The sequence below is a fragment of the Podarcis bocagei genome (genome assembly GCF_964188305.1).
Source record: "Podarcis bocagei genome assembly, chromosome: 6".
NCBI classification, from domain to species: domain Eukaryota; kingdom Metazoa; phylum Chordata; class Lepidosauria; order Squamata; family Lacertidae; genus Podarcis; species Podarcis bocagei.
Genome location: NC_138130.1, coordinates 31,795,794 through 31,818,549, shown reverse-complemented (window position 1 = coordinate 31,818,549; position 22,756 = coordinate 31,795,794). Strand labels below are relative to the sequence as shown.

Genomic DNA, 22,756 nt, shown 5'->3' with positions numbered 1-22,756 from the left:
AGTATTACCCAACCAAGAGGCTTCCATTCAAGCAGCCCATGGGAGATAGTGAATACTTACTTCAGACAGCTTTTCCTTACAAAGCGGACAGTATGGATTATGGTCCAGGCAACGTTCAAGGCATTTGAGGCAGAAAGTATGTCCACAGGGAGTAGCAACAGGTTCGTAGAATAACCTGAACAATCGTGAGCATTGAAAAAACAACTGGTTACTCCACACTTCCGTTCAAAGCACAACTCCATATTTTTCACATGCATTAATAAAGGCATATGTGATTTCATGAGGTACAAATAACAGCTCCCCAGTGTTAAGATACTCAGATATATAAGGTAGATGCCAAATTGCTCCTTAAACCAGGGTTGCAGGTGCCAAAACAGAAATTTTTCAATACGACTTTTGGGTTCCTGAAATTCATTCTGACTTTTCAGATAAAATATAATGGATAGAATTCTACAGGATGTGGTATTAGTGTGTGAAAGATCCAAGGACCCCCAGGCAGGCACCTCCAGATGGTGGAGACGTCAGGCGCCGTCCTGGCACCTGGGCATCTTCACTTGGTCGCAAGTGGCCAATGGGCAGGTGCAAAGCGCACCTGGCGCCTGATGAATTTTGAATGCTGCTGCTCCCAAAATGTCAGTGGTAGTAACTCACTCTCTGCTACATTCAACTGTACAACTTTTGTCAAGGCAAGTAATTTCGTAAGCTATATGACTGAGAGCTCGGTTTTTAAAAAAGAGTTTGAGCATAGCTATAGAGCACATATTCCACAGGAAATCAATGTGATGCCCTCCTGAAGTTTTTGTACTGCAACACCTAACTTCCATGACCACTGGCACGGCTGGCTAGGGCTGATGGGGAGCTGAGAGTCAAAAAACATCTGGAGGACCAGTGCTATTTTTCTAGAAAAAGAGGTGCCAGAACTCACTAGAAACACCTCCCTTGTTCACTTATAATGGCAAAGGTGCCCACGAAAGAGGTGCCTGCAAGGCCCTTTCAGCCGAGCTACACCCACCTGCCTGTCGCCCGATTTCATAGGACGTTCCTTTGGCACCGCACCTTGTTGTGCTGCTTTCGGCAGGGACTGAATACACTCAGGAGTTCCGGGTCACTTCCAAGCATACCTGATCCCTGCCAAAATTAGCACAGCAGGGCAAGGTGCCAGATACGAGCAGCACCCAAAGGTAAATCCCCTGTCGCAACAGGAGAACCTGCAGCACACTCCAGACGGATCCTTTATCTTTGGCACTGCTTGAATTTGGCACCTTACACCGTCATGCTGCTTTCAGTGGGTATAGGATGCAGTCAGGAGCTCTGGGTTTTTATGGCATCGGGTGACTGGCAGGTCGGCCATCCTGTCAATGCGGCCTGTGGAGGGTTGACCACTTTCAGATCCAGCCCTCCAGTTGAGAAGTGGTTCCTCACCTCCATGGGTAGATAGATAGATTGATAGATTATGAATTAAATAGCTTAGTGTGCATAAGACAGGATCTTTCCCTCTTTCCTCCACCTTTAAAATGCCACACAATATTTTCCAAACAACATTTAGTCCATTTATTGCTAATACCTCATGCAAAGGGAACACTCAAAATCAGATGCATCCACAAGGCTTGCGGGTCTCGCTGTTAAGGGAAGAGAGTTGGGATTTTCGCAAGAATTATCTCCATCTTAAAAAGAGAGAGAGAGAACACACACACACATTGAAAATCAGCAAGGTTTACTGAAGGGCCCTATTATTAATTTTAATTGTTCAAGGTCATCCTACATTAAGAGCTTTTTCACTAACTAAACCAAGATTTCACAAAGGATTTGCTGGAGTACTGAATTTAGAGTATTATAGAGAAGAGCAGGCTAAAGTAGACAGCGTAAGGCACCCATTTTCCTATCAGAAAAATCATGCGTTTACATCATTTGGAATTGCTATCTCCAGCTCCGGAGGAACAGATAATGAATTAATTTTTCACATCTGAAATTACTGAAAAACATCAAAAGCAAATGAAAGCTGCTGCAGAACAAAACCAATGAAGTTGGGTAACTTGTTGAATCAGATGAAGTAAATTCCAGTCCATGAAAGCTTATGTTACAACTAATGTGTTCATCTTTAATATGCCACACGTTCGTCACTTTTGCTGCAAAAGAACAATACTGTAAACTGGGAGTTGCATCAAAACTGCTCTCCAGAGAAGGAACACAGGTCTGGCTGTAAAATTTCACATGTTGCCCACTTTATTGTTTATTGTATATGACCTTGGTGGTTAGGAGTGAAACTCTCCCTCCAAAGAGTTGTATCTGGCATTTTCTTTAAACAAATTTCAGCAAATGCCGATGACACACTCTTTACCCTGGCTTCCGAGATGCATAATTTTACAACCGACCTTATTTATGTGATTGGGCTTTGTCTTAAAATTATTTTCAACATTGTGCTGTAATTGTTATAAGCTGCCCTTGGGGCCCTTAGGGTGAAAGAACAATGAATTACAGTGGTGCCCCGCAAGATGAATGCCTCGCAAGACAAAAAACCCGCTAGACGAAAGGGTTTTCCGTTTTTCGATGCGCTTCGCAAGACGAATTTCCCTATGGGCTTGCTTCGCAAGACGAAAACGTCTTGCGATTTTTTTCGCTTGCCACCCCTTTTTCTAAGCCGCTAAGCCGCTAATAGCCTTTTAGCCGCTAAGCCTTTAATAGCCGCTAAACCGCTAAAATCACTAATCCGCTAAGCCGCTAATAGGGTTGCTTTGCAAGACAAAAAAACCGCTAGACGAAGAGACTCGCGGAACAGATTATTTTCGTCTTGCGAGGCACCACTGTAAAATACTATTTCAACTAATAAAGTGTGTGTTTTTTTTAAAAAAAGAATCCTACAAATTTATCACCAAGTATCAAATTAAATTCAAAAGCTGTGACACAGGCATAGGCAAACTCGGCCCTCCAGATGTTTTGGGACTACAACTCCCATCATCCCTAGCTAACAGGACTAGTGGTCAGGGATGATGGGAAATGTAGTCCCAAAACAGCTGGAGGGCAGAGTTTGCCTATTCCTGCTGTGACACATCATGTCATCCCACAGACGCTGCCAACCTGGTGCCTGTGGGTAATGCCCCAATTCCCCAAATTCTTAAAAAAAAAAACACCTTCTACTATTTTAAGACCCTGATATATGAGATGAGGTGTAGCAACACCACTGTTCTCATTTTTCTGTGAAAAATTAGCCAGCTCTCCCCTATTCAGTGTTTCGCTTTGAGCCACACTCTAAGTTGATAAAAATTCCTGTAGATACCCGAGTGTGAGACAGGGAGAGATGAACACGTGTTGTGTGTGAGAGAGGTGTGTGTGTGTGTGTGTGTGTGTGTGTGTGTGTGAGAAACAGAGAGGCATGTATCCATGACCTGTATGTGGGCAGCAATTGTGTACATGTGCATGAGAGAGGGGTGTGTGTTGTGGCCACCTGCCGCGTTTCTTATGCTTCTGGAGAATGTTCCCTTTTATTTGACAACAACAGTATCCTTGCATGTGCGCACGAGAGAAAAATCAATATCGTGAGATTTTCAGAAACAGGCTCAGTAGGACATGGATGACTTCCAGAAATTGTCTGAGGCAGGAAGGGGCAGAGAAGCAAATTATTGTACTCTCTTTAATTATGCAACACCCCCACAGCAGCTATGTGCCATTGTGCCACATCTTCATGGCACAGGTGTGAATGATGCCCACAGCATTTCCTCAAAATTCAAAACTTCCCCGCTGATCCCAAAACATGGTTAGTGACCCTTTTTCTACAGCAAGAGCATTCTCTTATTACATTAAACAGTGTATATATTACAAACTTTTAACTTTTTAACTTACACTACTCATGGCAGAAATTGTCCAGGTGCTCTTAATGAAAAATAACCTACCAACCACAGAAGCAGAGTAGCGTGAATTTCCTTACAAAGCAAGGAAAAGGAGAGATCCTCATTCAAAAAACACACCTTTTCTAGGAATTTTGATAGGGACGCCCAAGCTCTGTAAATCCCCATCACTAGAAAACTTTCTTTTTAAGCTTGCGCCAGGCAGACTGGAGAGGACCGTTCCCAAAGTTTTTTTGTTGTCTTCAAAAGAGAAGTCCAGTATATGATGAGAAACAGAAGACTCTGTACTTCGATATGCATCAGTCTCTTGGGACAGGTTTTTAGTTAGCTTCAAGGTAGCCTCCTGAAACAGATAAAACAATAGCATCTTCAATTCAGGAACAGTTTCACAGACCGCTGTTGCATGACCTTTACAACTGCTGCTTATAAATCATCTCCTACCCCAGTTACATAAAAATGGACTAAGTGGATAATTATCCAAGTCAGTGGAACAGTGGCTCATGCAGGGCTCTATTTGCATAATTACTAGAACAAATGAGCTCTGGCTTGTATCTCAAGACCGCAAGTCTCCCCAGTATGCTTTAAATGGGACTCCTCAAATTTGCAAAACTTTACAGTTTCAGCTTTCGTGGGCAATTTCTTTCACTTTGTTTTCTTCCCATTAGCAAAACACTTCCTTTGTGAGCTGCCATGTTACTGACTTTACTGATCTAGGACCAAAGCTGAGAAACTTCTGTACACTGTGCTCCAAAGTGCTGGTGTAATCACTTTGCCGGTCTATTCTAAACCTCAGTAAATAGTCAGATAGGGAGGTGATATTCTGATCCCCAACTTTTTATTTTTGAAGCATACGTGTTGTAAGCCTTACCTTTGAGGTCTCTGCAGTTGACCCATCTTCTCCAGAAGACTGTGTGTTTATGCTACTTAGAAACACAGGTTTCAACCTTGTATACGAGGTCCGATTACAAAAAGGTGTTGTTAGATTATCGTGCACATTTTCAAATGCTGGGAAAAACATCTCACACATTATCTAAACAAAGAAAAAATGAGAGAGAAAAAGAAACAAGTTTTGAAATGCTCTTGCAGTTACTCAGGCTAGAGAGGTCTTGGGGCTGAAACAATCTCACCCTATTCTCAGGACTTTAATAGACTCACAGAATTTGTAGAGCTGGAAGGAACCCCAATCCTCTGCAATGCAGGAATCTCAGTTAAAGTATCCCTGAGAGATGGCCATCCAAACTCTGCTTTATAAACCTCCAAGGAAGGAGAGTGCACAACCTTCCGAGGGAGACGGTTCCACTGTCGAACAGCTCTTACTGTCAGAAAGTTTTTCCTGATGTTTAGTTGGAATCTCCTGGGTAAGAAACCCAGCTTGCAAATAACTTCTGGTTAGCAGTGCTGGTGCTGTGCCCAATGCCAGTGCTAATCAGGCTGCACATAGTTTTATCTGGTAAAGTGAATGATTAGAGGTCTTTGGCAGAACAGTATAATACACTAGAAATGAAGGAACTATAGGTTATGGGGGGGCTATAGAGATCAGCTGCAAAGCTGCAGCTGTAGTGGCGTATGTGAGACCTTCACTGGTTGGTAAGCTAGTTGGAGGACATCCACAGGTTAGATACGGTTTCAAAGGCTATTAGCTGCAAACCACGGTCTTCGTGATTATTTTAACCAGCAGGCAAATCCACAAGCAACAGTGGCTATTGTTTCATTGGAATGATCAAGCTACTCAAGCTATAAATCCCTCTGCTAATTATCACGAGCTGATTAACATGGCAGTGAGAACCACACCCATGACTAACAATCTCACTGTTAACAGCAGAACTGTGCATCAGAAGCCTTTAACAAAACACAAAACAAAATGCACATGTGCATATATTATTCCCTGCACTGACCACATGCAAAGTTGGTACAGTTATCCTACCTTCTGAGCTTCCATTTTCATTGAGCTCCATTCAGGATTTAAGGCAACACAATAAAGAAATTCCTTCAATGCTTCTTCAATCCTTCCTAATCCAGAAAGAGCTTGTGCTTTCACATAATGACCCTGTGTGAACATAACACACAGAAAAACCTCAATGTATCTCAGTTTCAAAAAAATTGTGGGAAACAGAACGGTTTCTTACATGCATTTTGTTATTTCATATTTGCTACCCATAGGCAAACAAAAACTTTTGCCACCTCCCCCATAGCAGCTTATGAACCTTGTACCTTAGGCCAATGGGGTTTATTTCGACAGAGTGCCTCTGCATCATAAAGAGCTTGTTGATAATTCTTCATAGCTGTACAAAGTTCTGCCCGCTGTGCTATTAACGAACATTTACAGGAAGCTGAAAAATAAGCAGCAGACGAGAAAATGTAAGGGAAACTTTTGTCTAGCATTATTAAATCTTGCTAGTTTTACACAGGCACAATCAAAACATAATCAGTTCCTGCAATCAGTTCTTCTCTCTCTCTTGTTTATAATAGCATTCATGCCTTTTTAAGAATATGATGGTTGAGACACACATCTCTGCTAAAAGGCTGCATATATAAAGCATTGTATTTTTAGAGCTACCTAGCTAATCGCCAGGCAGCTTTCAAAAGGGGTATATGTGGCAAGTTCGAGATCAGTGTGACACCAGGTTCTGTAAGGATTATAAAACATGAGAACACTTTGGCATGCCATTTCACTATGACCCTTGGGCTTAAGTTTCTAGTAGCTGGCAAGCTTACTAATTGGTAATATTAGCTCATGGTTCACAATTCCTGAAGACCAAACTCTTCCTCTGCAAAAACAAGAAGGCTTAGAAGCAACAGTATTTTTTTTTTAATCATTAAATTGATTATTGACCCTTCATCCAGATTGAGGCCATCAGTCTACTATTGTTTTTCATACATTATTATTTCTGAATTATATAATTTAAATTCCCAATGCATATATATTTAGGAGGAGGATTCTTTTGATAAAGGTTTTCTTTATATATATTAAAAAATCAGCATCAAAATCAACTGGAAAGTTTGGAACAGCAACTGCTTGGTTTGATGTTATATAGCCTTCCTTGCAAACAAATTAGGATGCTCAATAAGCAGCCAATATCATATAACCTGCCCACAAACCTTGTACCAAAGCTTGTCTGGAAGTGACCTCAATATAAGCAGAGACCCCCTCTGCTTCCCTTCAAAGATAGAGAAAAAACACTCAAGGCTTTATTGGCTTCCTTAATTAAGCAACAGAAGGTCACCGGTGAAAACCAGAGCTAAGTCTCTAAACCTACTTCAGCAAGACTCCACTCATGTGGTTAACATCTCTCTTAGATCTCTCTTTCAAGCCTACAGCTCCTCTTCGCCTCCCACGGGCTCAGTTCTCTTAGTCTGTCCTTAGAAACTGTACTCAAGTTTTGTGAACAAAGATGTTTTGAAAGGGAACTAATTAAGTAGGCATGTGACTAAACCGTTACAGTTCCTAATGAAAAGCTAGACCACAGGTACGAACAGATGGAGATGGAAGAGTGAATGATACCATTGATGGTCAAGTTATTGAATCGCCTGCTAGTCCTTTATGCTTCTAGCAGGTATTCATGCCTTATAACAAACAAGTCAGGTAGACACTCTGTAAAATACTCCGATGGTTCGATCCTATGCATTTGTACTCAAATCTAAGTCCCACTGAGTTCAACAAGTCTTACTGCCAGGTAAATATGTACAGCAAGGGCAGCTAACCAGTGACCCTACAGATGCTGTTGGACTACAAACCTCATTACAGTGGTGCCCCGCAAGACGAATGCCTCTCAAGACGAAAAACCCGCTAGACGAAAGGGTTTTCCGTTTTTCAATGCGCTTCGCAAGACGAATTTCCCTATGGGCTTGCTTTGCAAGACGAAAACGTCTTGCGATTTTTTTCGCTCCCCCCCTTTTTCTAATCCGCTAAGCCGCTAATAGCCTTTTAGCCGCTAATCCGCTAAGCCTTTAATAGCCGCTAAACCGCTAATAGCGCTAATCCGCTAATAGGGTTGCTTCGCAAGACGAAAAAACCACTAGACGAAGAGACTCGCGGAACGGATTATTTTCGTCTTGCGAGGCACCACTGTATCCCACTGGCCATGGTGGCTAGGGCCATCTGGAGGATCACATCTGGATTAACTACCCTGGTCGGTGTAAGATTTCAGGCTGAACTTTCCACATTCTGTATTGGCATTGTCCCCAATGCTCTGAACCACAGTTTTGCCGGCGTTTCTACATATGTTCTACATATGTTAGTGGATCTCTTAAGGTTTATGCTTTAAAAAGGGGGGGGCTCTTTTTTCCTCTGTGAAATCTATAGCAATGAAGGGTGAATCAGAAAAGAAATATTTGGCTAACTAGTTGGGGGAGTCTTAACCATTCTGGTTCAACAAGGATCGCTCTTAAGGAAGGTGTGGCATGTTTTCAACAAGTACTTTAACATCACCTACGGAAAACACACACAGTCTACCAAAGCTTACAAGGAACATGTGTTTTACCATGACTAACTACGTGATAGACATGGGCACTTAAGATATTTTTAAGCACAATTCAAAACATGTTTGTGCAAGCACAACGGAAGCGTTTTAAAACAGACTGAGACTGTGTATAATATGCAGTTACATCAGTCTTTCCCTAAATGTATTTTCTTCCCCCCACCCCCAAGCTTTAAAGAAGCCTTAGGTTTAGTAAGGGAACAAATGGGGGAGAATCTGCTTAACCCTTTCTCACCTAGGCATTTTTTCTCACTACAGGGGGGAAAACCACATGCTCATATATTTCTTCCTGTCTGGAACTACAGAGAGGAGATTTTGACCAGAAAGAACAGCTGGCAGGGGAAAGGTTAAGCAGAGCCTCTCAAAGCTCCTTTTGGACAAAAGATCCACACAACTTCGTGCCATGCGTTATTTTGGCCTCAATTAAATTATATATACAGTTTGTTATCTGATCTCCACATTATGCCACCATACTGGGATACAAGCTGTATGAGGCATATGAAATATACTCGGTCCGAGCATTCATCCTGATTTGTTTGCAGGGAGGTTGTATGAGGTTGTGTCATTCCAACCGTTATCCCACATTTTCCAGTGTATCTTCCCATCACTTTCCTTACTTAAAGAAAGGTTTTGGCTTTTGGAAGCGTGTTGGTCGTACAAGACTGCCGAATCCATTGAATTTGCAGGTGTGCAGCTGAATCCCACCCACAAAACTGCAGTGGTTGGGAGGTGGCCCACGTTGTTTGATACTAGATTGGATCCGGGCATAAATGGTACTAGGAAATTACACAATGCTGCAGAATGAGTTCAGTAAGTGGCAGCACTCTTATTTCTTATGTGTAGATTTTGAAGAACTTTTTTGGGGTGGAGGGGGTGGGGAGGGTTATATTGGAACAACATCCTTTTTGGTGATTTCACCATAATCATGAGTGCAGACCAGCAACTGCTGTCAAAGTTACAGGGGGAAACCTATTTGAGGCCAAGAGGTAGGTTTTCATTAACCAGACACATAAAGTAAACACTAATATGCCAGAGCTTCCGTGGGCTTGAACACTCATGCCATTACGATTCATGAAACTATTCAAGTACAGTGGTACCTCGGGTTAAGTACAGTGGTACCTCGCAAGACGAATGCCTCGCAAGACAAAAAACTCGCTAGACGAAAGGTTTTTCTGTTTTCAATTTGCCTCGCAAGACGAAATTTCCCTATGGGCTTGCTTCGCAAGACGAAAACGTCTCGCGGCTTTGTTTCCTTTGTCTAAAAACAAAGACATGTTTTGTTTATAAAGTTAATTTATTTTCCCTTCAATTTTTGAACTGCTCTTTACAGTATGTGTGACTTTAAAGAGCAGTTAATAAACTGTTGTTGTACCAAATTTGGCTTTGTTTCGACTTTTTTTGACCATAGGAACGCATTAATTGATTTTCAATGCATTCCTATGGGATTTCGTGCTTCGCAAGAGGAAAAATTCGCTAGACGACAAAAATTGCGGAACGAATTAATTTCGTCTTGCGGGGCACCACTGTACTTAATTCGTTCTGGAGGTCTGTTCTGAAGAACCTGAAACTGTTCTCAACCTGAAGCACCACTTTAGTTAATGGGGCCTCCTGCTGCCGCCGCGCCTCCAGAGCACGATTTCTGTTCTCATCCTGAAGCAAAGTTCTTAACCTGAAGCACTATTTCTGGGTTAGCGGAGTCTGTAACCTGAAGCATATGTAACCTGAGGTACCACTGTATGTCTGAAGCGAATCCTCACTTTATTCTGCACAGATCACGCTGACATCCTGCCCACTTCACAAAATGCTGTGCAGAGATTCTGCCCTGGGTGGGTCAGGATTGCTCCTAAACCCATTTGCTGGCAGAGCCCAATTCCAGGCTTGCAGGAAACAATCACACTGGAAGCAGCAAAAGGAGACTGCGCAAGCCCTTATAGCGCAAGGAGGGAAACTGGGCAAAGTTGTTAGTTTGTTGTTGTTGTTTGCAAGGGGCAGGGTGGCGGGCGAGTAGAAAACTCACATCTCTACATGCCAGTTCTAGGGTTGCCCCAACCAACAATGACAAAACTCTAGGTCTGCAAAAGGAGTAGTCCAAGTAAAAATGGAACACAGATTTCAGTTTATTTGAGGAGGGATCGTAGCTGAGTAGGAGAGCATCTGCTTTACATATGGAAGGTCCCAAGTTCAATTCCTGGCATCTCCAGTTAAAAGGGATCACATAACAGGTGCTGGAAGACCTCTGCATGTTCACAGAACGATGCAGCTATTATTGTGAGTTTGACTTCGCTTGCCGAAGAATTGATGCTTTTGAATTATGGTTCTGGAGGAGACTCTTGAGAGTCCCATCAACTGCAAGAAGATCAAACCTATCCATTCTTAAGGAAATCAGCCCTGAGTGCTCACTGGAAGGACAGATCCTGAAGCTGAGACTCCAATACTTTGGCCACCTCATGAGAAGAGAAGACTCCCTGGAAAAGACCCTGATGTTGGGAAAGATGGAGGGCACAAGGAGAAGGGGACGACAGAGGGCGAGATGGTTGGACAGTGTTCTCGAAGCTACCAGCATGAGTTTGACCAAACTGCGGGAGGCAGTGGAAGACAGGAGTGCCTGGCGTGCTCTGGTCCATGGGGTCACGAAGAGTCGGACACGACTAAACAACAACAAATTGGTTGACAGTTTTGTTCTCTCTTACTGGAATTAGTTCCAGTGTATAGGATATTACTGATGTAGAGGATACAGTGGATCTACTGGGATTCATGATTGCACTGTGACTTTCTAGAATAAGTAAGGAATGTTTTCACAACATTTCAAGGGCATCTTTAAATAGAACTCTATTTAATTCCCATTACTACAGCGCAAGAAGAAAACTAGATTTAAGAACCAATAAAACTGGTGCAAGGCTTATTCAGGGAATGGTATTACTAATTATTAATGCAGAACAGAGTGAAGTAAATTTAACATTTCATTTTTACTGCATTCAGCCTAAAAAAGTACTGCATTTATCCCTAAAATATTGCCAGTGTTGAATAATCTTCACCACCACTACAAATTTTCAGAGTTATAAAAGGGAGTTGCAAAAATATACCAGTTTATGCATCTGCAAGGTACATCTAAGTGCAACTAAAAATGAATGTTGTCTGTTATAGCAGGAATGCAAATAAAAAAACATTACTGCAGCTTACAGTGAAATAATTAAAAGTATAGGTGACATCATCGTAACACTTGGAATAGGGCAAAAATTCAAAGCAGGGGTGTTTAACCACGATAGACAGAATTAAGGTGAGCACAGCCTGCTGCAAGGAAACTTTCCCAACATGATTCTGTTTGCACCCTGCTCACCCAGGGGAATGCTAGGTGATGGAGGGCTCACTTTATGGTAGAAGTCCAAAATGTTAGGCTAGTGTCCTTTTCCTCCATGGAATCATAGGGGTTGAACTACAACTTCCCACTATTCCCAGCATAAAAAAGAAATTAGCAACATCCATGCCTTGCCATAGTCTTTCCCTCATACTAGAAAAAACACTGCAGACTTCTCTCAATTAAGGGATCCCTTCACTGGGCAGGCCATTATTAGCAGGATGGGAAAGAGGGAATCAAGTCCTTTGAAGGACCAGGAGTTCAATAAGTAACTTCCAAGGACATCATTTTTTAATTTTTTAAGGGAGAATTAGAACCAGCAAGAATAACTTTTATATGAGCTCAGCAACTTCTGATGGAAGTAGAGCTGCCACACTTCAAATCAGCTGGAGCTTGAAAACTAGTTCAAGGCTAGGTTGAAGAGCACTGCATTACAGCCCAGAGGTGTTGCTACCAGGGACATGCCAAACATCTAGTTGTGTAGTATCTAGGTCGATGTGATGCAGACAGCTGTGTGCTACTCAAAAGCTGGAAGAACACATTACTGGTCATGGCTGCCATTTGGGCATCATGAAACAGCTACAGGTTCCCAAGGTGCACATTTGTTCTTTATTTTTATTTTTTTGAATAACGAAGTTGAATTTATTCGGACATGTTACAGGACTACAGGAAATCAAGATTCGAGGAATCTGAGGACTCTGATTCTGAAGCCTCGTTCCACCGATATGTTTGTTCTTTATTTAATTGAAAGGAGACTCCCATTTAAGAAAAGGCCCGCCGCCCAGCATCAACAGGTCCATCTTATCTGACTGAACTTTAGTTTTCCCACTTTTATTCAGTTCATTATGAATCTTATTCATGGAAGGCCCTGCCAGCCTGGATATAGAAGGAAATCCCTAGAAGACTCCATGAAGCTGTCTCACTTGAGTGCACAGGCAGAACCTTGAGAAACGGCACAGGATTGTCTCCCACAAGAAATGGAAATACCACCTTCAGGAACTGCCCTGCAAGGTAGGTACAGAAACATTGCAACCGAGTGCCACCTCTTAGCAATCCTCAACATTCCAGAAAGACAATCACTGCCACTGATATCAAAAGCAGAGATCAAAAGTAATCAGCTTTCCCCCACTCAAGCAGGTAGTAGTAATCCACCTACGATAAAGGAGTAATAAAGGCTTGCTAACTCCAGATAATCCCATCTCACCCGATACAGAAAAATCCCATCCAGCGCAGCTTTGGCATCGCTCTGGGACCCTTTCTGGGGGCTGGGGTCGGGGGAAGCTCGGGCTTCACCCTCCCCCAGCCGCGCAAGCTCCCAGAGCATGCTTCACGCAGCTCTCGGCAAGCTGTGGGAGCCCGGCGCGACTTCACGCTGGGCTCCCACGGCTTGCGGAGAGCTGCCTGTTCTGGGGGCTGGGGTCGGGGGAAGCTCGGGCTTCCCCAGCCCTGCGCCTGGGGGGGAAAAATATTTTTCCCCCTTTATTTCCCCCCCCCCCAATCTAGGTGTGTCCTATGGGCCGGTGCGTCCTATAGGGCGAAAAATACGGTATATTGGGACAAAGCCCACACTTGTCATGGGGTTCCTGGGTTTGTTGAGACTCACCAGTTAAGGAGGTCTCAAATGGAGATAGAAGTCTCCCCATATCCACAACCTGGGACATATGCAGCAATGTTCTGTCAAGCTCCATCAGGGAGACCACGAGGCAATCAGTACACTGACTGGAAGGCCTATTCTGTCCCAAGCTTCCCCTCTAATGGAATGTCTTTTGTAACCAGAAAGAATAAATAGTTCAGTAATATATAATCAGGTGGCCAGTTGCATTTCCTTCACATGTAGTGTTTACTTGTGGTTAAAGCATCATTGGGAGTCCTTTAATTATATGTTGCACAACCAGCCTCTGCTGTTAACAGGAGAACAGTCATTCTAGAGCTGCTCTCTAAGTTCATTCTGTATAGTCCATTCCTGTCTGCCCTACATTAACCTTCTCCTGTCCCAGAAGCAAACATGTTTTTTCAGCAGTATTTATCAACTGCTAAAAATTCTGCTAAATGCTGGCTACAATCTTATAATAGCAAAACAAAGGGAAACATAAAATTAGAAGCACAGAACTCAGGAGCTGCAAACTAGAAAGCCAGCCATCAAACATGTTCTCTATCTGCCAAATGCTTCCACAAAGGCACATGTCTGTCCAGAAATAACAGCCTATCACTTAAGTCAGGATGGGAAGTACAGTAGGAAATGGCTAACCTTCTATGTGAGCAAGATAAAAGAAATTCACCTGGGGTGCATTGAAGTCATGTCAAGGCTTTGGGATATACTTCTCTTGGATTTCATAGAAACATTACCTAATTATTGTAGTAGATTCATCGAGTGTGGAATCTATTTCCCATTTAAATGAGTGGCAACATTCCTAGCTACCTTTAACAGATGACGGTTGAGCCATATGCGTACAATTTTATTTTATTTTAAACCAACATAAAAATGCAATACAGCTTCATAAAGATCAGAGCTACTGACAGTCTCTAGGTAACCACAACTCCCACTGCATGATATTTCTTCTGTGCACGTGTACTCAGTGGAAGAGCGGATTTCAGAGATGGCAAATGTGATGCTTTTGAAAAGGAGTGGGATGATCAATCCTTTTTCTAAAGGTTGCCTCAACCGCGTTTTAAAACACCAGACACATTTGTCTGCTTCTCGGTCACGTTGAGGCAGTATAACAAAACATTTTAAGATCTGATTATCACTTCTTTTTTATGTGAAATCTGGCAGGCTTATTATTATTATTATTATTATTATTATTATTATTATTATTATTATTATTATTTTGTGAGGCAGAGGAGGAATGAGCGAGAGGCAAACCCCCAATTGTCTACCTAAACCTACCTTGTATTAAAGCAGAAATTAAATATTTTGTTCAAAGTGGATTGCTCCAGCCAGTTGGACAAGCAGCGCTGAAGACAGCATCTGTAGGCCTGACCCTGAAAAGATTACGAAAGCCTGAACTAAGACCTAGGAAAAGACACAACATGCTTGCTGGCTCAGTGAATGCCTGTAGTCCAAAAGGCATGTGGGACATCTTTTCATTGCCACGTGAACCATGTTTGCATACACGTTATCAAGGGAAGCTAGGGAAAGAAAAACAAACTTACATAAGCACTTCCAGCTTCTGAGTTATATTTTAACCAATTATTTAAGGGAAAACCAAAAAAAACCCCCAAAACGCTCTTTCAGTTATCCTTGCTCTGTTTTGTTGTGAAAAAGAAAGAGGAAGGAGGAAAAGGGAGAGATGGCCAGATTAAAACGCTGTGAATATACAGTGGTACCTCGGGTTAAGTACTTATTTTGTTCCGGAGGTCCGTTCGTAACCTGAAACTATTCTTAACCTGAAGCACCACTTTACTTAATGGGGCCTCCTGCTGCTGCGCCGCCGGAGCACGATTTCTGTTCTTATCCTGAAGCAAAGTTCTTAACCTGAAGCACTATTTCTGGGTTAGCGGAGTCTGTAACCTGAAGCGTATGCAACCTGAGGTACCAGTGTAATATAATTTTCCATCCATGCCCCAATCGTGAAACAGCAGAAACCATTCACAACGATAGGGCAGTGGCACAGTGATTTGCTTTTTTCAACCCTCAGTTTTGAAGCGTGCCAACGAAGTTTCTGGCCCAACAACATGTGAGAACATATGGCGCAGGCTGTCTACTGGAAAAGAAGACTCCACACCATTAACTTCAGCTGGGAAGCTGCATAATTCCAGTCAAAGTATTTGTCTGTCGGTCTGACATTGTCTACTTGGACTACCAGCAGCTCTCCGCTGGCATAGGGAGAGGAGTGTTTCCTATCCCCTGCTCCCTGATTCCTTTAACTGGCGACAGCAGGGGCTGAACCTGGGACATTCTGCATGCAATACACATGCTCTACCCACTGAACTATGCTGCCTCCACCAATGGTTCCCGGGGCTTAGTTCTTGTACCTCGGCCCTATATACCTGAAGAAGCATCTCCATGTGCTGAGGCCCAGCTCCAAGGGCCTTCTGGTGGTTTCCCTCACTGTGAGGTTACAGGGAACCAGGCAGAGGGCCTTCTGGGTAGTGGCACCCGCCCTGTGGAACGCCCTCCCATCAGATGTCAAGGAAATAATCAACTATCTGACTTTTAGAAGACATCTGAAAGCAGCCCTGTATAGGGACTTTTTTAAAATGTGTAATGTTTTATTATGTTTTTGTATCTGTTGGAAGCTGCCCAGAGTGGCTGGGACAACCTGGTCAGATGGGTGGAATGCAAATAAAACAACAACAACAACAACAACAACAACAACAACAACAACAACAACAATAACGACACTGACTCATGGGCTTAAGGAACAAAATCCTAAGGGATCCCCATTTTGGAAAAAGCAGTATTTGTATTATGCGGTAGCTCTAGAGGGTTTTCTACCCCTAAACATTTTGTGAATCTTTGTACTTTTGTCCATTTACTGTATTTATTTTCCCCGATTTGAACTATAAAATGGTGATTCTCCTCTAAACATTTTTTTTTTGGTAGAAAAAAAGCACTGGGTAGAACAAATTGTTTTGAATCATACTTGCTTTGATGGCTTTGATACCTGCCATCACTGAAAATTACCAACCATTTATTTTAACACATTTATATCCCACCTTCCCATGACTAACAAATGATTGAAATAAAACCACACAAGGTCACATAAATCTCCCCATCACTCTAACCTAGGTAAAACACGTGTTCATATAATATTACAAAGATAGTCACCTTACGGACACACTGTTAAGACAATATTCATGGAAGACATTTTTCTCGACAACAAGTGATCACCAAAGAAGACAAAAATTAGACAATGTGGAAATGTAGCAGAACTTTTCCTGCTATCAGCAATAGTGATGGGCACATTATCTCTGGGACATGCCAGCTCTATCATGTATTTAACAATAAGTCTCTTTCCAATGGTAATTGAAACACTCTATTCCAAATGGCTTGACACGGAGTTTTGTTTTTGTATCTGTATTAATTACCAAACAGCTGCAATAAACCGTTTATTCAGCTGCACGTGATCTGCAGGAAGCTGGCAGCTTAGTGCAAACCAGCAATGGGCATATTAAAAGAGGTCACGAAGTTGCTGAGAGCTAACAAGAGCTGAAAGGAACAAAACCTTCAAGAAAACCAACATTACATTCCTTTATCCCATATACTTCTACCTCCAAGAAAGTGTGTGTAGGATTGCAGCTTTAGTGTGTTCCTAGCTTTAGAAGCAACATGTAGGAAGCGAACCAAGCAGTTAACACAAAAGAAGAAGAAAAAGACCATATTCAGGAAGAAGAGGAAGAGAGAGAAAAGGCGCAATAGTGGTTGACTTAAACTTAGGCACATAACACAATGCAACGCTGAGAAAATTGCATGGCATTAGCTGGTAGAGATAGCTTCTTCCCACTTCTGCATGTAGTCATAAAATCATAAGAGTTCAATACTGAATAAGCTAGGGTTATGACTTCCTTGCTATTAGTGCACAGAATTTAGATAGTGTTATTTCAACTGTTACACAGTCCTGCAAGGTAGGCTTGCTATTGCCATCCTGAAAGGGGCTGAGAGCGAAAGCTGCAATATTGCCACCTGGTGAATTCATTGCAGAGGTGAAATTTCAAGCAAGGACTTTCCAATTCACAAATTTAGCCATGAAGCTACAATAGCTCAACCTTCCAAAACATTTCAGCAATTCCCCCCCCCCCCCGCCGCTTTAAAAAAAACTGAACAGAGTTTTTCGAGCTCCAGAGATTGCACCGTACCACATGCTTGTGTTGGCCTTTTTATTTATTAAAAAAAGGTCATTATATGGGAAAAACATAGTAGCATCCATATGGGTACCACCGTGCTCGACTATGCAGGGAAATGTTTATTTATTACTGTCAGAAGGAAAATGAACTGACAGCTGAAATTGGAAAGTCACCTTATGCAGAACCACCACTCTGCACTGAACACCCAGCATCCAGCCAATTTTAGCTCAACCTTTAACATCTGAGCAAAATCGACAAGGCAATCCAGTGAAGAGTACATTGAGTTGAATGTCTCTTTGTTCACATTAAGAAAGAAACCAACCACTTGCTTGCACCTCTAATTTTCTCCTGTCTACCTCCACTACTATTTTTAGCAAGCGCTCCAAACAGAGCATAATCTACGCACACATTTCCCCAAAAACACACAGGAAGAGAGGAAAGGAAATGTCGCTTCTGAACTATATTACACATGCACCTTTAGTCCAATATATTTCAGAGCTTCCGGGTGGTATTAATTAAATTTGGCTTTGCATGTTCCTTAGCTACTCTTGGTGCTCTTCTTACCTCAAATAATGGTGTCAACAATATAAAAGCAAAGTTACAGTCAAAAGTCACCTCCTAAAGTAGTTCACACACTGAGACACTTAAACCAAACTGGGTTGCGGGGGGGTGGAATCTAAGAAAACAGAGTTATTTGCTACTGCGGCACAGGAATGCCTGCTGAGACACACAATGAAGGTCCAAGCTACAAAAAGCTATCTAGGAATATAATAGCAGGGGGCCTATTTATAGCAATTTAAGTTGGGCAAAAAAAATCTTTTTTAAAAAAAAAACACTCAGCAATTTCCCTTGTACTATCAGGCAATCCTAGTACATTTATCCATTCAAATAACTTCTGTGAATCATGCCAGTTACAATGCCAGGAGTGTCCCTGCAGAACTGGCATTATCTTATTTCAAATTCTAAAAGCAGGGCCTGTTCTTTTGTTGTCTAGCATTGTTGGGGGAGGAGGAGAGAAGCCTCATTATACTGCGCTTCAGTCCTTTTTTCCCTCTCATTACACCATTTCCCCACCCCCACCCTCTTTGATTTATTTTGGATTTTAAAACCCAGCATCTAAGAACTACCTTCAATCAGGTGTCATTTCTGTTCTCTTTTTCTAAAATAAAAATGGCTCTCTCTTTTTTTTTTTACTGCCCCACATTACTCAAAATTACATAAAGGTTAATACTGGAAGGAAATGCCATTTGGGAGGAGTTCTACAAAAAAAAATATATCACTGTACAATAGTAGCCTGTCACAAATTACACAGGAAAAGAAACAGAAAGACAGAAAAGAACAGAAAGACAGAAAAAGAAAGAAAGAACTGCTGGTGCTTCTGGGACAATCTAGAACAGGGGTAGGCAACTTAAGGCCCGGAAGCCGGATGCGGTCCAATTCTCAATCCGGCCCGCGTTTTTTACATGAGTAGAATGTGTGCTTTTATTTAAAACACATCTCTGGGTTATTTGTGGGGCATAGGAATTCGTTCATGTTCCCCCCCCCAAAAAAATATAGTCCGGCCCACCACATGGTCTGAGGGACGGTGGACTAGCCCACGGCTGAAAAGGTTGCTGACCCCTGATCTAGAATTACTAAGTCACCCTACTAAATCCCACTTAAGAACTCGTTCAAACATTGGTAAACAGTATGCAACTAGTTGCTGAAGCTCTCTCTACTTGCCAGTCATTTAGGGATGCCTCAACTTAGATAATCTCTGTTGCTATGAGGATTTTTCTCTTTCTATAGTTTTTGCACCAAGATCATCTTCAGGATGCTGGCCTTTAATTTCCAGCAATCCCTACCTGGATTTCTTTTACAACCTCCACTTTCTCATTTGCTCATTCCAACCCTCTTGTTTCCTTTCTCACCTTGGTGTTTCCTGTCATACATGGAACTGAATTCCAGTTATTCCATCAGTCTAATGCTTCCCACTACAAATCCCCCTTCCCTGCAAAACAGAGCATGTTTAGGATCAGTGCAACCAAATCATCACCCCAATATTCATTCGTACTCCTTTCCCTATCGTTTTGTGAAGCCCTGTCCTTATTTCCAGGACTGGATCTCTCCACCTTGATGGTCCAAACAGCACCAAATAGGATGCAAGAGCTTAAGAACTAAAATACTGTAGTACAGAACAGCACGACACTTGCATGATTTCCCCTAACATCTCTTTATGTTTTTCTCTTTGAATGCAGAACCCTGGGAATGGGCTTTCATAACCTCATTGGTTTCTATTAAGATGAAGATTTGAGCAGAACAGAACTCTTACAAGGAGTATGGCTTAGAAGAACCCCCCCCCCCGAAAGGAGGAGAAACTATCCTTGGAGGTAAACATCCTCTTATCACCAGCTGTATTTAAATCTTTTTGCAACAGAAAGACCTTATGGTGCTTGTACAGGCATGTACAATGCTAATAAAAATGGCCTTACGCAGGGTGCATATAACCCCAAAGTAAGCTTGCATTTTCCTGCCAAGTGCTGGGAAAACTTTTATTCCACACTTCTGTGCCTGTTCTGAAATCCAAAGGTAGAAGTGGAAGGCTTCTGCTCCCCACTTCACAAAGAAATGCAAACCAAGAGCTTGCCACACACCTAGCGATAAACTGCCACTTGGTTGGTTGGTAAAGGGCTGTCACCACTGGTTTTCTCAGACTTCAATTTTTCCAATTCCCCACAAAATGCTTAATTGTGTTACCACAAAAGCAATGCCACATCGCTTGCAAGGAGTGCTGACCCAACTCCTTAAGTGAATTTTGAAGCAGGCCAGAAACTGGACTATTCTTCAACTAAAGAGGCCTCCCTGTGTTCTGAGCTTGCAAAGAAGAAGGATTAAGAATGACACCACTTCTGCGCACTGATACAGTTTTCATTTTGGGTCCTTTTCCAGGTGCTACATTGCATTTCTAGATATATTCCTAATGTGTTTAAGTGTGCACCTAAATTTGTAATGGGGTGGGTGGCAGGCAACATAACAGATGTATCTCTGCAAACACAGAGGTGTTGTGCAGGTACACGTGTTAAGCAAGCTGAGACCAATTGCCACCCCCTGTTGAGTGTACACTTGATGACACACTCCACTTCGCTTGTGCACAATGTGTGGAACCCCGATCTAGCCACCAGCATACAGTCTGACATAAAGCTCCCCCGCCCCTCAAAACGAAGGGGGGGGGGAAAGCAATGTATGATTCTTGTTAGCTTATCCAAGCTGTCTGAAGCTTGTTCCATATTGCGATTTGTTGCCCACAAGCCAGCAAAGGTTGGCAGCTTTGATTTAAACCACTGCAAGTTATTTTAGTGATCAAGCCACCATTTTGCCATGCAGAAATGTGAAGGAATGGTTCTAATGTGCCTCTGACTGCCTATTGTCTCAGAGTAGAAACATCAACACATTTTACATAAGGCTCTTTTCGTCACAGACCAGGGAAAAGGCTTTTCTAGAAATGCTGCAGGATGAGTCATAAACTGCAAGGCAGTAAAGCATTTCACTGTTGATAACTTGATGCAGTGTGATTAAGCCAGGCTTTGTTTTCCTTTTTGTTCCATTTACCAGGCTGCTATCTCGCCCATTTTAAAGTATAGGCTTGTCTGAGATGCAGCTAGGCTATGTATGTGTAGTAGGAAGTTGTTTATGTATGTCACTGACCTTCTGTACACAAGATAGCTCTAATCTTATGATAGTCAATGCTGTGTAAGACACACAGAGAGAGAGCTTATTCACCTTGTCTAACTGACCTATGTTTAGGAAAGGCGTAACTTCAGTTAGAGGTCAAAATCTCACCAGCTTCCCTGAAATCCATCTTTCCCCACTGGAGTTCCAGTGACTAACTTCCTGTTTTACCCTCTTTACCCTTTGCAAATACTTATTTACAGCTTGTTCAACATACTCGCAGAAGAGAACTCGACTACTGGAAGGCAACTGCAATTTTGTGGTCGTTCCTACTGATGATGGTCTCTGCAGAGCCATAGCTAGGGGTGGGGTGGGGTGTCTAGCCAGGGTTTAAACCTCTGGGTGAAGCTGCCAGAGGGGTGCCATTGAGGCTCCCAGCATGTCTGGGCTTCAGCCAGACAGGAAGATGAAAAAGTGATGGCAGCCTTCCTTCCCCTTTACCCATGAAGCTGATTAATTAATTAATTAATTAATTAATTAATTAATTAATTAAGATAATTTATTATTTATACCCCACCCATCTGGCTGAGTTTCCCCAGCCACTCTGGGTGGCTCCCAATCAAGTGTTAAAAACAATACAGAATTAAATATAAAAAACTTCCTTAAACAGGGCTGCCTTCAGATGTCTTTTAAAGAGAAGATAGCTGCTTATTTCCTTCACATCTGAAGGGAGGGTGTTCCACAGGGCGGGCGCCACTACCGAGGAGGCCCTCTGTCTGGTTCCCTGTAACCTCACTTCTCGCAATGAGGGAAACCGCCAGAAGGCCCTCGGCGCTGGACCTCAGTGTCCGGGCTGAAGGATGGGGGTGGAGACGCTCCTTCAGGTATACAGGACCGAGGCCGTTTAGGGCTTTAAAGGTCAGCACCAACACTTTGAATTGTGCTTGGAAACGTAGAAGGCTCATTTACAACACACTGCAGGGAAAGGGAGAGTTGGAAAATCTGAAGAGGCTGTGTGGCTCTCCCCAGTGAAGCAGAAGATAGGATCCCGTGTGGGTTTGCTCAGGTTTGAGAAAGAAATTCTGGAGGGAGGGGCAGGAAGCTGAGGAAGAGAATCAGATGGAATAGATGAACCTTGGGGTCCCTTCCAGCTCTACATTTATATAATTTTATGATCTCTTCCGAACTTTGAATGTGTTGAGTCATTTTACAGTTGAGTCATTTTACAGACTATACATGATCTACACACAGGAAAATAAGGGGTGTGTGAGCATTTTCCCTGCCAGAGCCAGTTCCCTGGCAAGCTCTGGTATCTTCCTCACTTTTACAAACACTTCTAGCAAAAAAGCTGTTATGGCTCCATACTTCTAGCGCAGCCTCAAACTACAGTAAGAACTACTAAAATAACCAAAGCATTTTCGTAGTTCCAGAATCAAACTCTCAGCTGCATTTATGTGCTGAACACGCCACTCAATATTAAAAATACAGATCCAAGTAGCCTTAGGTGTGTTATCAATCCTCTGGCAAAACAATATTTTAATTTTTTTAATATTAATATTTTAAACATTAAGTATTAATATTTTAAAACCCTTTAACAACCCATTGTGCATTATGACTGCAAGTATTTAGGTACTGTTTCACTGTCC

The 22,756-nt window shown here is 42.4% G+C and overlaps 1 protein-coding gene across 1 annotated transcript in view; it reads right to left on the bottom strand.

Moving 5' to 3' along the window:
- The window catches only part of LONRF2 (LON peptidase N-terminal domain and ring finger 2), a 40,091-nt gene that overhangs the window by 13,213 nt on the left and 4,122 nt on the right, over positions 1-22,756 (bottom strand). The window contains exons 2-7 of the mRNA XM_081198348.1: positions 6,054-6,172; positions 5,767-5,889; positions 4,711-4,872; positions 3,963-4,185; positions 1,565-1,664; positions 61-175 (exon numbers count right to left, since the gene is read on the bottom strand). Coding sequence (XP_081054474.1) covers positions 61-175; positions 1,565-1,664; positions 3,963-4,185; positions 4,711-4,872; positions 5,767-5,889; positions 6,054-6,172 — 842 coding nt within the window. The remainder of the gene's footprint in view (positions 1-60; positions 176-1,564; positions 1,665-3,962; positions 4,186-4,710; positions 4,873-5,766; positions 5,890-6,053; positions 6,173-22,756) is intronic.